This window comes from Mycteria americana, chromosome 3 (assembly GCF_035582795.1).
Source record: "Mycteria americana isolate JAX WOST 10 ecotype Jacksonville Zoo and Gardens chromosome 3, USCA_MyAme_1.0, whole genome shotgun sequence".
Taxonomy (NCBI): Eukaryota; Metazoa; Chordata; class Aves; order Ciconiiformes; family Ciconiidae; genus Mycteria; species Mycteria americana.
Window position 1 is genome coordinate 89,484,851 of NC_134367.1, and position 15,898 is coordinate 89,500,748.

The 15,898-nt window shown below is 42.5% G+C and overlaps 1 protein-coding gene across 3 annotated transcripts in view; it reads left to right on the top strand.

Moving 5' to 3' along the window:
- KIF26B (kinesin family member 26B) overlaps positions 1-12,990 on the top strand; it is a 312,433-nt gene extending 299,443 nt beyond the window's left edge. The window contains exons 13-16 of one of the 3 annotated variants that reach the window (XR_012774798.1): positions 2,226-2,428; positions 3,809-3,959; positions 5,853-7,940; positions 9,593-12,990. Coding sequence is in view for 1 of the 3 variants with exons in the window: in XM_075496030.1 (XP_075352145.1) it covers positions 2,226-2,428; positions 3,809-3,959; positions 5,853-6,001 (503 nt within the window). In the remaining 2 variants the exon portion in view is untranslated. Of the gene's footprint in view, positions 1-2,225; positions 2,429-3,808; positions 3,960-5,852 lie in introns of all 3 variants that reach the window. The other 2 variants (XR_012774797.1, XM_075496030.1) reach the window with 2 other exon arrangements.
- Positions 12,991-15,898: the final 2,908 nt, after the last annotated feature.

The window sequence follows — 15,898 nt, forward strand, 5'->3', positions numbered from 1 at the left end:
CCCGTTGCAGGATCTCTGCCTGCATGTCACAAAATTTAATAGTCTACCACCCTGTCTCACCTCTCGTCAAGTATGCAGCTGCTCTCACCATTTGGTTGCCTTTCTCTAGCATTGCTGACAAGAGTCACCTTTAGCATTGCAGTTTGTTGGGGTCTTCCCAAACTGTGTCTCTCTCGTCGTCGCTTTTTACCTATGGTAATGGGTCAGGTCTTGCTTTTCCTTTTATCAAGATCTGATTCTTCTCTTGATCAGGCATTTTAATCTAGAGCTTAACTGAAATGCATTCAAGGTAAGTGAATGCTGACATTGACTTCCAGTCACTAGTACAACAGGTCTAAAATAGCTCCTACTTGCTGGTATTTGTAAGGCTTCACTTGTTCTAGCATGGGCTCCTTTGCTGGGCTGCAGTTTCAGTAGTAACACAAGTATGATAGGTGTTACGGGATGGGCAGTCCAGATCTCCAGCCGTTTGGTATAAAGGGGCCTTGTAGAGCTCCCTGTCTATCCGCCTTGGCTGTGCTCTACTCTTCTTGCATAGCGTTATCTCAGGTGCATTCCAGTAAAAGCTCTGTAGACTAGGCTTTCAAGGTAGACAGCAAGATAGACTATTCTCATCCATTTTAGAGCTAGCATTTACAGGTAATTACTGGTTACTAACTGCTGGTTTCTAGCACAGACTGCTGCACTCAGAAATCAATGGAATAAGATGTGATAGTTTGCAAAGTCAGCAGAGAAACAGACTCCGTGAATGAAACTAGACAATGCTTTGTTACTTGCAAATCCAAAAACTAGGCAATCAATAGATATTTTTGGTTTTGTTTTTGTTTTTAAGTTTTCATTGAAGCACATCGTTGGCAGACATATTGAAGCTGTTTATATTCAAGTTCCAATAAAAGTAGTGCTGGAGATTCCTCTAAATTATTTTATCTTGTTTTTAAAATAAAATCTGCATGATCATTCTGCATCCCTTCCCTGCTGGCATCAGTTTTGTTCTTGCAGCCAAGAGAGTCAGTTAATAGTTTCACTCAAACTTGCTGGCTCCAGCTTTTGTTTTTGGTTTCTCCCATCCCTTCTATTCCTGCTGTCTCCTAGGGGAGACCCTGCAGGAGTTGTCAGCTACAAAACTGTTTTCTTTTAAAACCCAGCCATTGCTCTGATTATACTAAACCAAGCAAGGAAATGTAACCAGTTGTTTTTCTTTTCTGTGTATGTCTGGTCTTTCTCCCAACAAACTATAAGCTCAACTTCCTTACCGCTGCCGTCAGACCAGTGACGTACTTGTTCTCCTTTGCTTTATCTTAGGCCCTGACTTGGCAACTCACATGGCAGATGCTTTCCATATGGCATAGGCTTTATCAACCATGGTACCTTTTCAGCTATTGCAGTGCTCCCATCCGCTCTGCTGGTATTACAAAGCAGAGCGGGTGTGCATGAGGACTGGCATTGAAGCACAGTGACTAACCCTTCTGCCAGCCCATCATTCTTGCTGCTTTCTTGCCCATCACCACTGCTGCAGTAAGTGCATAAGTGGGAAACGTTTTAGAAGAATATTCTGGTGGACAGAGACAAGGCTAATGCAACTCTGGTGGCAACCACCAAGCTCAGGTGTACTTACTGCAGGCATTTTGTCCTCTAGTGTTTTTACTGCTCTAGCCAGCCTACGGCGGTGTTATGCAAAGAGCTAGGTGGTGGTATACTGGCACTCAACTCCAGCATAGTAAAAGAACTTGGGTATCAAAGTGCTTTTTGTGCTGTGATTAAAAAAACCCAAAATCACACCTCCCCTGGAGATGGTCAATGCAGAGGCTGGCTAATGCTTGTCCTTGGGCCGTAAGAGCCAGCACCAGTAAAGAGATAGGAAAGCAAAGCTAAACGAGTTCCAACCTGCTGCTCTGGCCTTTCATTGGCATACCTGTACACACCGAGACCTGAGCAAAGGGAAGCAGGCACAACCTCTGGGAACTTTAGGGTACACATGCCCTCTGAGGATCAAATCCTGGAGTCAGGCACCAAAGAACATATGAGGATCTGACTCATGGTGAGTGGGTACAGCACATTGCAGCTACAGCTCACCCCAACTCCCATGGCCTCCCTGGGTTTTTGCTCCATTTTCTTCTGTGTGTAAGAAGGCTGAATATATATAGTTTGTAGACATCTCTGCAGATGGAGCAGAAAGGAGAGGCAATAACTGTGCTAACATGAAATGGCAATTTCTGCATTTGCAGGTTCACAGAGACGGAGGCTTATTCCAGCTTTATCACTTGATACTGCTTCCCCAGCGAGGAAGCCTGCCAACAGCCCTGGGGTCCGCTGGGTGGATGGGCCCCTGCGAAGTGGGCAGAGGGGGCTGGGGGAGCCCTTTGAGATCAAAGTCTATGAGATAGATGATGTGGAGAGGCTCCAGCGGCGACGAGGTGGGGACAGCAAGGTGAGTACAATCCATGTAATCTGTCTCCCTCCTCTTGGAGGGTGTAAGAGGGGGAATTCAGATTATGCAGTCAGAAATGTGTAGTATTGAATTTGGTTAATTCAACAGGCAGCAAAACCTATTATCTCATTTAAGAGCAGTTATGACTCAAGTTATGCCTTCTTACGTAGCAGCTAGCGGACATTGGTACCTTGCATTTTTGCCCCTTACGTATAGTCCTGGTGGTTTCTGTGCTCCAGCATCTCATCACATCTGTCTTTCTGGGCAGCAATGGTGCCAAGTGCTTTGATGGTATTGTTTTCAGGATAGCTAATGTCTTCTCTCTAACAAAGTTGTTCCTGCCAACCTCAGGCCTCCAAATTTACAAAAAGATCAGGGAATTGTAAAGGTCAGCTCTTGAGAGGTATGATTAGGAAGAGTATCTGAAGTTGGTGGAATAGCACCAATTTTAGAGTAACTGTGGATACAGACTTATTATTATTTTAAGGCACTTTTTATTCCTAGCTCCTGTCACTTGGTTAGGTTGTTTGTGATGTTGTTCTCTGATATGATTTTATATGGAGAAAACCAGTTGTTGGGGTGGGGTTTCCACTGCATGTCACCCACACAACAGATTTTTCTGCAGAGCAGAAGGCAGAACAGGGTTGGGACCTTCACACAGGCTTGGAGGAGGATAGTTCTTGTATTGGGATGCTCCCACGCTAGTGAGGGTAGCACAGCCCTCACCATGAGCTCACTTGCTGCACGTCTTGATGGCTGCCACCCCTCAGAAGTCATGTGAAGCCAGGCTGGGTCTCTCCAGACAGCACTGCACCCTGTGCTGTGACTGCCTCATATCTTTACAGAAAATAGGTCTTCTTATTAATGATTGTAAATTGCTAGAGCTTTCCGTAACATATTCCCTTTGTTTAAGGATGTTTTAAATTTGATATTGCTACCAGTTCTCTTATTTTATAACATGACTACTGCATTTCTTCTGCGCCAAGCACAGAGATGTATTTAGGATTTTAATACAGCAAGCAATGGATTTCCTTCTCCCCAGAGCTTAGATTGTCTTAGCCAAACTTCTGGTGACAGAAACCAGAAATGTTTTGCTACAGTTAATCTGATTTCAAGATGCTTTCTGTTATTAATTATTATGGTTTATTATTAACTATCATTGCAAAGTCTCCAAAGCTCACTGATGGAAAACATCAAAACCAAGCAAAAGCAATAAAAATAAAACAGATGATAGATGATTTCATGCAGTGATTCATATGCTTCCAGAGTAAATGGCTCATTGTCAGTATTATCGATTGGAAGATCATTTGACTGGATGGATCTGGGTATTTCTTCTCCTCTTCACCTATTCCTTCCCTGCTCCTTTTTCCTGGTCGGCAGGAAGTGATATGTTTCAATGCCAAGCTGAAAATCCTGGAGCATCGCCAGCAGAGAATTGCTGAGGTCAAGGCCAAGTACGAGTGGTTAATGAGAGAACTGGAGGTGACCAAACAGTACCTGATGCTGGATCCTAATAAATGGCTCAGTGAATGTAAGGACATCGTTTTATTGCCTGGACTTATAGGTGTCCTTTGGTTTATTTCATGGTGGGGGGATGGAGGGGAGCAGGAATGTTTGCTAAGAATGAGATGTGAGCTACTGTGTTTGTAAACTAAAATGAACCGACATATCACCTAAGGGCAAGTTTTAGATTGACCGTATTTCTAGAACTAGTCCCTATAATTCTTATTAAATGTTGACAGTAGAACTGAACAATCCTTTTTGCCTGAGAGCTGAATGTTGAAATGGTACAACGTTGTAGTGGTGAATATTGCCATTGGTAGATTAACGTTCACGCGTTTCAGTCCACAGCTCCTGAAAATGAGATTTTTTTTTTTTTGGCCTCAGATCACTCAGACATATGAGCAATATTATAAATCTGCTCTTCTACCACAAAATAACACTGTGGAGCAAACTTGTCCCTTGGTACTAGTGGGCTTACATGAAAAATGAATTTGGCCCATTTTTTATAACTATAGATGTGTAAAGTTCAGAGAGCTTAAAGGGCATTCACATTCAAATGAAGAAGGACCTCAGCACCTCAAAGGAAAAAAGATAAAGAGTAGTGCAGTAATTGTACAACAATTTTTAGTATTAGCAAGCAGTCGAGTTCATGTCAGAGTTCTAGGGAAAAAAAAAAGAGTTTCAATTTACTTAGGATAATTGCAGGTGGCAAAAGGAGGTTGGCTGGTGTGTTCTCTTAAAGCATCCTAACTCTTCCTTTGACAGCTGCCATAAGTTAACACCAGATTGGTACATCCTGCAAAACAACCACAGTATATGTTTCAGGAACACTATTAAGGAAGAGAGGTAAAAAGGACAGATTTAAAGGGAGCAGAGAATTTGCCATACATTGCCATCCACTTACTGTGAGATGCCTTTGGTTCTGATTCTAGTGTGATACATGCAGAAAGCCTCAAGGACGGCACAGGCCTCAGGGATGAGATAAGATGGGAAGTGCTGGCTCAGACAATGTATCTGACACTTGGCTTCCATGGAAGCTGCTGCCAGCTGGTCTCTGGCAGCGTACGGGCACCTATGGTGGAGTGATTGATGTGTACACCTTCCCTTGCCACTCTTGAGTGGTCTAGTGAGAATCACATGGAATAGGGAGAGGTGTGAGGAGCAAGGAGGTTGGAGGTTGGTTTCTAACTCTGAGTTCTGAATTCAGCAAAGGACTCATCCTGCCAGGGCAGAGCACCTATTTAAATGTCTTTCTGGACAGCAGACCGTGTGAGAGAGTTAGTACATCTCATATACATGCCGCAAATAGGGATGACTTTAAGTATGTGCTTAGCATTCAGAATTTGCTTAAGCATGGTGCTGAAGCAGACCCTGAATGCAAACAATCAAAATCATTGTAAACAGATTTAACTTGGCCTGTTTTACACCTTATTGCTGAATTTCCCCATCATGTTCAACCTGTATGTTCCCTGTGGGCGTGAAGGTTAACCTGAAGCCTACAGGTGTTTTGTGCCAGCCGGTTTCTTTGCAGTGAGCCACGTGGTTGCTGGAAGAATAGTTCTGGTGGCTTTTCTTGGGTAAAGATGTTGGAGTGTGGCAAAAGGCATCTGCAGATCTGGAGAGGATGGCAGAGGATGCAGATCTGGAGAGGATGGCAGAGGATGCAGATCTGGAGAGGTTGAGCATATCGCTTAAGAAAGCATCCAATGCAATCTTAACAGTATTCTTCACTACCAGCAAGCTGCTGTGCCATTTTAATAGCCATTAAACAGAAAAGGCAACTTTTAATGACAATGGCAAGCCAGAGATAATGTTGTATACAGTACTGATGGCTTTAAAGACTTGAATTAGCTCTGTCTCTCCCACCAACCAGCACTGGGTTTTGTCTACTTTTCCTATCTGTGTGTTTTCTTTCCCACAGTTGATCTGGAGCAGGTATTCGAGCTGGATTCTCTGGAATACCTGGAGGCCCTGGAATGTGTGACTGAGCGTTTGGAAAACCGTGTCAACTTCTGCAAGGCCCATCTCATGATGATCACCTGTTTTGACATCACCTCTAGACGCCGATAAAGAACGAACCTCAAGAGAATTTCAATGCGCATCTCTGCCATCCTCCTTTTCCCTTCTGAGTAGCATCCCAAAGACAACAGAATGAGGATGAAGGTTGGAGTTAAGTCTCAGCTGTGTGTATGAGAGATTTGCTTTACTATACAGAAGAGTAGTATTAAAAAAAACAGGACGAGCATGAAAAATAGAGATATGAGGTTGTTGATTCTCTTAGCCTAAAAGAGCACTTTGAGGAACCTTTAAGGACATGTCTGTAAATAAGAACTGCTGGCAGAAGACACTTCTTTCCCTGCATTAGCTGAGGGAGGAGGAAAGGTGGTTGTAGGACTTCCATTGAGATGTTCATTAAAAGAAAACCTATCCAGAAAAACTGTTTAAGTGCCTTGCAAATCTTTATTATCCAAACATTTATGTTCATACTTTATTGTGTACAGATGGTGCTAGTCAAGAAAAGAAAAAGGAAAAAAACAAACACACTTTTGAAATGTATTTACAGCTTGTTTTTCTCTTGGTGTTTTCTCCTATTTCAGACTTGCTGTTTCTAAGTAACTTGTGTTTGTAGAGATATTTCCTAATCAGTACAACATATGAATAAATGTTAACTGTCTTTTCTTGTTATCAGAGTAAGGCCACTCAAAGAGAAATTCAACTTTTCCAGATGACACAAAAAATATTTCTAGCAGTGAGTGAGGTTTGCCTATATGTTCTTCTGTACTATCTTATATGCTGGAGGACACAGTAATTTTCCCAGCCTGTAGGTTCTGCAATGTATGAGAGAGGAGAGGTGACATTACCACGAAGTAAATATCTTTTCCATTTGATCCAACCTCCATAACTTGTTTTCTTTTTCATGTATTTTTAGCTTTGTATTGCTTAGAGTTATGGATGAGGACGCACCTTTATCCTAACCCCTTTTTCTGGTGCTAATAACTTGCTGGAAAATTACTCTTTAGGCTGAGGGCTCCCAAGCTTATCAGTCCAAAAATGAGTCATTTATTCTGTCTTTCTCTCTTGAGACAATGACTGATAAAATTTAGCTTTTCCTCTTTTTGACATATACCACTGCAAAACATGTTTTGGCAGCTTTTGGTCACTGGCCCAGTCTGTCCATAGTCACAGACGTACCTGAAAAGTGCAGGCCCTGTTCAGCTCAGCTAGTCTGGAAATAAATGGGAGCTGTGCGTGAGTGGGTATAGCACTTCAGGCATGTTGGCTATGGCATTTTCCTTATCAACACTCCAGTACTGAAGCCATGGCAAAATTCCCATTGACATCAAAAGGACGAGGGTCTGTGCCTCAATGTACACCCAAATGTTCTACTTGTTTGCGTCTTTATCTACAAAACAGTACGTGGCGAGGAACATCCTTTGTGGTTCTTAAAGAAATATGCAAAATCTGCATTTTAATTACATATGCACATAAAGAATTATTTTGTTGAATTAGGTTTCTTCTTCTTTTATATTGAAATAAGCCCATTCACAAAAATTCCTCTCTCACATACACTTGTGCTACCCTCCTGTTGCTTATGAGAAAATAAGAGCGTCATGTGACATATACTCAATATGCATCAATTTACTGTTGTGCTTAAATGCAACTCCTCTTTTACCTGCACCATCATATTAATGCCATCTTACAATATCCCAAGCAGCAAGTCCCAATGGAAAAATAACCCTACAAAAATACTGATGGATTTTCTAGTGGTTACCTGAAAAAAAAGCTTAAAAAAAGAGATAGAAATAACATTTATATAGTTTTATTTTCTTTTAATACTCTACAACTTGTAATAACAAATCTTATTATTTCTATTAGCCTTGACACTGGATTTTGTAGAAGATCCTTCTTACATTCTATAGAATTATTTGGAGGGAAAAAAAGCTCTTATATGAAAGTCGCTTTCTAGTCTATTCCACAGCATTTTCCTACCACGAAACTCATATCCGAAGTAAGTATTAAAGACATAGGTCTGATCTCTCTCCCATTCTCTCTCAAGGCAAAAAACTCTCTGAAACAAACCCCCAAACAATGCAATCTCCCTAGCTTTGTTTCTCTTTGTTATGATTTCAGTAGCGTTTGTTACGTATTGGTTCTGTTGAGACCATCTCTTCTCCGCAGAGCCCCGTGAATTCAGCTCAGCTCCACAGAGCCATGGGGATTGCCCCTGCAGTTTTGTGCTGGATGCAGACCTAGCTCCCTGGGATATGGAGTGCATCTTTCTTTATGGGCTTAGTCCTGCCGAGCCCCAGATACACGCTGCCAGGTCACATACACCCAGGAGAGAGACTTTTCACAGCCAGCTCCCGTCTGTCACTCTCCTGCCTCCCCCGGTAGACCTGTGCTGCTGTCATCTGTGATGCTGTGCTGTGCCTGGCTCCCAGGCCATGCCCCCATGTTCAAGGAAGACCCTCCCTAGTTGGGCACATGAAATTAAGTGTTGCCTTCTTCAGACTTAAGCATTTCTGAAAATGTCTGTGCTTGCTGGAGGATGATCATTGGGCTAATTGGCATGCAATTGCTGAAAACAAGCAGCCCAAAATGGGCATGTTGGGCTCCCTGGGGACCTGCAGTGAGATGGTAAATGGCAAGCGGTACAGTAAAAGTAAACATGCACTTGCTAGAAAGAAAGTGAAATCCTAGCAAACGGCGCATGCACAGAACGCGTTAGTATCAAAAGATGCCCTCTCACATAGTCTGGGACTTATACAGAAGTGGTGATGTTTCTATAAATCAAATGGACACGTTTCAGAGCTATTGGAAAATATCTATTACATGTAATATTCCTCAGCATCATTAACTCAATTATTCGTCGTCTCTAGATTTGGTACTTCTGTAGATTAGGAAGCATAGCAAAAAGTGCATCTATCTAGCCTTTATTTTAAAAGTAAGAGCATATGTTTGCCCTGTTTATCACAACGGACCAAAATTGATTCCTGAAACCAAATGGATTATGCCAAGGATGAACTTGGCATACTGAAAATACTGAGCAGAATCACAGTCCTTACAAATATTTTATTTCTGAGGACTTAATTAGAGTGGCCATTAACACTCCCATCATACACTAGTATTCATATCCTAAAATCCGTACTCATCTTCTGTTTTTTGACTTTCTGTCAGTGCATTTTAGAATTTGCCACTGTATTTTTGGGAACTGTGGTGGCTTAATGCATAAAAGGGAATGAAAATTTGTGGAGATTTGACATCTGTGAAATGTTTTCTCATTGAAAATAGCTTTTTACTTCAGAATTTATATTATTATACTTCAAATATCTGCAAAACAGATAATTAAAAGCATCTGGACCTTATTATGAAATTGATCTTATTCTACAATAGCCAGCACTTTACAGAAGACCCATACATTTCTGAAAGTTATCCAGGAAGTCTCATTCTTTAGGCAATTGCCAGTGTCATGTCGTTTTTATCCTGATTTTTTTAAAGGGCATCAAGTTGCCTGAAATACACAGGAGCAACGTGAATGGACTGCTTAATCTTTTGCGTATTCAGAAATCAATCTTATTTCCCTGGGACAGCTTTAGTAGGAAAAAGCAGTGTTAACGTAATTAGGTTTGACGGTTAATTCTTTGTTCGCATGTGTATCAGGACATCACTGTTCTTCATTGTCAGAATACCAGCCACTGGTCCGCATCCCCAGCGCTGTGCTCAGGCATGGGCAGCCGGGGCACTTTGGGCCTCGTTCTGAGAACTGCTCGTCTTGGCGTCCGTGAACCTTATTTACACTCGGGACCCAACTTGCTTTACAGCCACAAATTCAAGTGAAACCTTAGACTGGAGAGTTTGCCTGTGATCTGGACTCACGTCCCACTGGTCTGCGTGAGCTCTCGCAGCAGGCAGAAAGCCACGGGTCGCACGCGGCCAGCTCCGGGCGCTGGGTCACGTCGTGAGCCAGAGAGTATAGGAGAGCCCTAATTCCTTGTGCGTTTGTCTTAACGACGCGCGTCTTTTCTCCTGCCATGCATGCCTTGTGTTTGCCTCACAATGATTTCTTGTCAACTCATTCAGATCTAAACAATCCGAAGTGTTATTTCACAGACAGGCAAGGAAGCAAACCGATACCTAGGCTCCCCTTCCTTAGCTCTTTACTGGGCCTGTTCTCATCTCACCTGCGCTGGTATAACTGAGGGACAATTGCGTTAAGAGTCAGAAGAGTTATAGCAGGTAAAGCCAGTTGCGCGGAAAAGGAACATTCATCCACCTGCCATTTCTTTGGGTATTTACTGTGCTGCTAGTTCTATAGTCAAAGAATATGCTCCTCTTACCTATTTGATGCCCCCTCATTTTGCCTAAGGGCCATGCACAGGGCTATCACTGAACATCTTCGACTGGCTTCGATCCAGTCTTGGAAGACTCCCACTGCCATACAACGTAACTTGTGAAACTTGCAGCTACATACAATAGTAACTGGTAAAGAGCAATGGCATGATCCTCTGACGTGAAGCAAGCTAAGTGAGAGCTGCAGATAATGTACAGAAAAGGATGAAAGGTACACACTGATATTTTTTTCTTTCATCTCTGAACATGGCAATTACAGAGGCAGAAAGCCGGGAGTGATGCTGGGAGTAGTGCACATCAAGTCCCAAGCTTGCTCACAGGATAGACTCAGTCCGTCTTGAAGTGTTTTTTCTTCTTTTTTTCATTTCTCTCGATAATATGGTTTGTCTTAAAGTAGCAACTATTACCTGTGGCAGGGAATTCAAATTTTTATGACAGCTGAAGGATGTAGACTCTTTTACAAACATCACCTTTTACAAATGTTTGTGAGTTTGTTGCATCTTTTTTTCTGAGCTAAAAATAATCGTAAAAATAAAGCGTATATACACCCAGACAAATGTATATGTACACAGCCTGAGAGAGACAGTCTCCTCACACATTATTGTGGGGAGGTGGCATAGCTGTTCACAAATGGCAACATCACTCCCCCTTCCTCTTCCAAGGAGTGCCTATAAAACCTTGCTCCTTACACTCACCAGGATGAAGCTTATGCCACACTATAGGGAAAACTTATGCTTGAAACACTTTCAAAGTCTTCTTTTAAAGGTCCTTTCTTCCCCATGTTCTTCAGCCTACAAAGCCAAGTTGCTGCAGTTCCCACATAGAGGCTGTCATTGAAATGTTAAAGCCTGAAAAAATAATCCAAATGAACTATTCTGTATTTCAGGGTGTCATGAATTTAAGGCAAGATATTTTACAATCGTGGCTGTTAAATACAACAATTTCTGCATGTGCATGAGGCATACAACATAGTTACATCAATTAAAAGCTTGGGCTCTTAGCTCTCTATGAGATAAAGCTTTCTGTCTAGTCCTAATAGCTTTAAAATTGTAACTTGAAGCTTCTGCATTGCAGAAGCAAATATGATTCTCATAAACCAGAGGCTGAGCGACCCTCTGATACCAGTTCGTATGGGAGGGACGGTTGCACAGCATCAGGGATGCACCAGCTCACTGCAGAGATCAAAGCGTTCGTATCACTAAATAGTGATAGCAGGAGATGATGACCATACAGACAGGTGCTATTTCTCAGATCCACTGATGGGTGACATACCTTGCTTAATCCTGATGTCCTCACGGTCTTTGTTTTGTTACTCTTCAGGCTTTTGCATTGGCGACACCCAGCAGTTTTTGGAGACACAAGGCTGGCCGTTGCTAGCTATTGCAAGATTTGAAACAGGTTTCCAAATAACTAGGGCAAACAAAACTGTGAATGATTTGTCAATGCAAAGTTAATAATCTCTGTCTCTTGCATTTATTGTGTGCTCATCCCAGGGTTATCTGAGCTTCTATACCTGCTCTTGGAAATAATAAACCATTTTATTATTGTCTTTATCTTTTCTTCTTTCTCCTTCTCAGGCAAGCTTTCAAAAAAAAAAAAAAAAGGAAAAATCAGTTTCCCTTGAAAATGTAGCACCTTTATCCTAACCCCATTGAAGTCAATACGGATTTTTGCCATCAGCTTCATGGACAGCAGACTCATGCTCACTTATGCAACACTTTGAAGCTCACAAAGGGTGTGATGGTTCTGCAAAGAATGGAGGTGCTGAAAGTGAAATAGTAACATTCATCTATAATAATTCAAAATAATTCAAAATAATTCAAAATCCTCCTGGACAGGAAATAAAACGCAACCCAAACCATCTTACTTTGAGTGGTCCTACTTAAGTATTGAGCAAACTTTATAATAATGGTAATAAAATGGTGCTTGAGGCAGTTTCAGCTATATTACATATTCTCTATATACTATAGATATGGATGTATTCACCCTCTATATTGTATATGTATGTGTGTGAGTATTTACATATAGCACACATACATATATGTTTTATGTATGCATAGATACTAACTTTTCTAAGTTTACTTCTTTCCCTCCCGTAGCTGAAACTGCTGGTTACTAACATCCACATCATATTCTATGTATGAAGGATATAATTTATTTGTAAACTCAGGATGTTCTTGTTTTATAGAGTTGCTTGTATTTTATAATTTATTTACACATCATGGTTGGAAATGCTTATCTAAGTGCTATGCATTGAAGTGTATGTTTGCTAAATCCATTTCACTCTGTCCGTGGCTATGTTCTTTCTCATTATAACAGTGGCATAAAATAGGGCTAAGGAGGAGACAAACTGACGGATACAGAACTTACGCTGCTCCCACCAGTGGGTAATTCCAGAAAAGGATGTATCCGTAGTAGAGATATATATTTTATCAACTAAATTTTATGGAAAAAAAAGAAAAAGAAAGAACAGCATAAGGACAAGTTCAAAATGTGGAAAGTCACAGCCATTTCCAAGTTGGTCTACAAATGCATTGAGCCTTTTGCCATTAAAATTGTAAAATTGATTGTTTGCTGGCTAAAAAATATCCCTTTTGTGGTATCTGAGGTGTGAAACATTGTCAAAAATATGATGTCTGGATAAAAAAAATCAAACTATAGTGGCATTAAATGTTTACTTTTATCTTACCAATATATCTGCCTCCCTCTCCTGACTATTTCACTTTGGATGAGAGCATTGGCAGAGAAGATGGTGCTTTTGACCCACAAGAGGATGTGCTATTCTAATAGTGGGAGTGAGCAAGATCAAACCTGAAAATAAAACAACTGAAAGGGTTCTACCAAGCAAGTATTGCTGACAAGCAAATTCACCAGAAAACAACAATGAGGAATTGCAGGGTTTGATTGCAATGACAGGAGCATTGCAGCCAAGCATAGCACCATTAACATCTCCTCTGCTGGTGTCCAGAAACAGAAAAAAAACCAGTCACGGGGCCTGAATTGGTCAGGCTTTTACATGAGCTGGTTATGCATTATGTGCCTCCCCATATTAGCAGGCATCGCTCCATCTGCATCTGTGAGCAAGGGAAAAATCTGAGACCAAGCAAATGATAAAAATGTGTTTATAATTTTTTATCATTTCCGGCAACTGTGTCAGATTTCCTTGGCCACCATGCAGGTATATAACACAATGTCAGAGTAATAAAAAGAGTTTGTGTCCATTGCTCAAGACATGCTTTTCTTTCAGAGAGGCGACGGTGGCAGGTTCAGCTGAACCTGCTAAGGTGTGCGCAATATCTCCCATTTGTGGGGTTCCCTGTTGATAATTAAGAGAGTGCCTCCTTTGCAGGGCAAGATGTGAATTAGCTCTCTGGGCAAACCTCAAATGCCCACTGACACTTGGGTAAGCCCTGATAAGGACACTGGGCTCTTCCCATTGGAAGAAAACAACAAGTCTTACTTCTTGGGGGGAAGAGAAAAAAGGAAATGATTTGAAACCTCCTTTAAGACACATCATATGCTGGCAGATGATTCCCTCATATTCCTATTTTAGGAGGGACATGTTAGCATACTAGGCATCTAAATAATTGGTTGACAATTTGGTGAGCATTTAAAATAGTCCTTTCTGCTATCTTATTATAGCAGCTTGGCGGCAGAGCTAGCAGTCACAGTGGCAGGGGATGCAGTCATCTGCTGTGACCAGCTCTTCCAGACGAAAAATATCGAGGTGGCTACAGAGGCAAAGGCTGGCACTTAATGTGATGATGTGGCGGAGGGGAGGAGAGAGTTTCTCCTCCTTCCTCCTCTCCCAGCAGCGAACCCTATGACTCCAGTACTACCTTAGCTGTTGCCCCTGGGCCAGTGAATTTGCATGCTGGTGCCTCTCCACAGTAGCTGTAAATGAAGATAAACAGCCATTTCTTTCATCTGTGGGCTGTTCAGAATAGCTCTGATTTGCTCTGAAGAGCAAAAAGGCTTATTGCCTGGTTTTGAGGTAATTTATCTTCATTGCTGTTATCATGCAGCCACATCAGTAGTTAAGAGCCCGAAGTGCCTTAAAGTGACAAAAACCAGAGAAAAATGGGTTAGCGCAAGTCCTAGACTTTGTCTAAGGCAGAACTGATGGTGAGGAGCTCTGTATGAGCTGAAAACAAAATCAATTCACTCTTGGTCAGTTCTGAAGCCTTACAGACCTTGATGCTACACACCTCTGGTTTGGGGCAAGACTGCCAGGAAAGGTTTTGGGCATGGAGCGAGAGCAGGGGCTCACACCTGGCAAAAGGCTGGTGTCCTTATGAGGCCTGCTTGAAATTGTTGGTACCTCTTGTAAACTAATGCCCTAGCCATGACCAAGTCTTCACTTGTCTTTAAAACCAATAACTTGCCAGACTAAAAATCGGGAGAGGGTTTAGCGTGGGAACCTGACAGGCCCCGTCTCTTTATGGGGTCCTGAACAAGCTCCCCAACTACTGGAAAACCAGGAGAAGGGGAAGTAGTTGCTAAAGCTGGTTCCTCTCCCACATCTGCCCACAGAGCACTGGGGTTCCCCTGGGACCTCACCCTCATTTTGGCTGGCAGCACTAGGTGCCTGGAAGCCACTGAGGAGGGAGGGGAGCAAGAAAATTCAGCTCCCAGTCTCTCAGATGAACAAAAAATTAACGTTTAGTTCCTCTAGAAAAAGGCCATCTGTGAGTGGATTTTACATTTTATGATATCTGTTTGTTAGTATTCTTGACAGTTGCCAATCTGGCAGTTTTGGAGGCTGACATCTGCTATTTAACCACTGAGCAATGCTCTACTGGCTATGACCACACAAATGCTCTACATTGCTCAAAGACCACTTTCATAACCTCCAAAAACAAGTAGGTAGCTTGGAGGTCCTATCTGCTCTCCCTTCAAGAACAACCCTGGCAAGTGCTGACCTGGGAAAAGCTCTAAGATGGCCAAAAATGGTCCACTCCCAATGGATGCTTGTCTAGGGAAAAGACCTGCATTCATTTTTGTGTATGTTTACACATGTCTCTTCTGTGGATGTTTATCGCACAGGTTTGGCACCCACGCTTTGCGTCAGACCGCGGGTTTCACGCCAACCAACTGGCAGCCAAACGTACGCAGCTGTGTGCGTCTGGCGCACATCCGTATTTCCATTTCAATCTCCTAGAGACCCAAGTGCAGCCAGACGCGTGGGTGCAGCCTGCGGGACGCGGGGCTTGCTGCGGCGGAGAGGAAGCCTCGCACCTCCAGTGTTGGAGGATCGTTGTCACTCACTTTAAAAGGAGCGGGGACTGTCCTTGTCCCCATCTCATCCCTGCTCAGCTTCATTCTCTGAATGACAGGAAACCAGGGAGATGAGATAAAACCTGACGTTTTCCTGTATTTAGTTTGTCGGAAGATGAATTGCTCATTGTAGTTACAATAAAGCAGAGAGGGGGGAGCACACAAGCCACCTCGCTTGCTGCGCTGTGCTCTGCAGACTCTTCCACACCGGTGCCTTCGGATGCTCTGTGCCACTCAGCATGGCCCCTTGCAAACTGCCCCTTGGAGCTTGCTTGAAACAAGAGCGGCCAGTGGTGCTGAAGGAGTAGCAGTGCCTTCACCCACCTTGTCTTTCAGTGC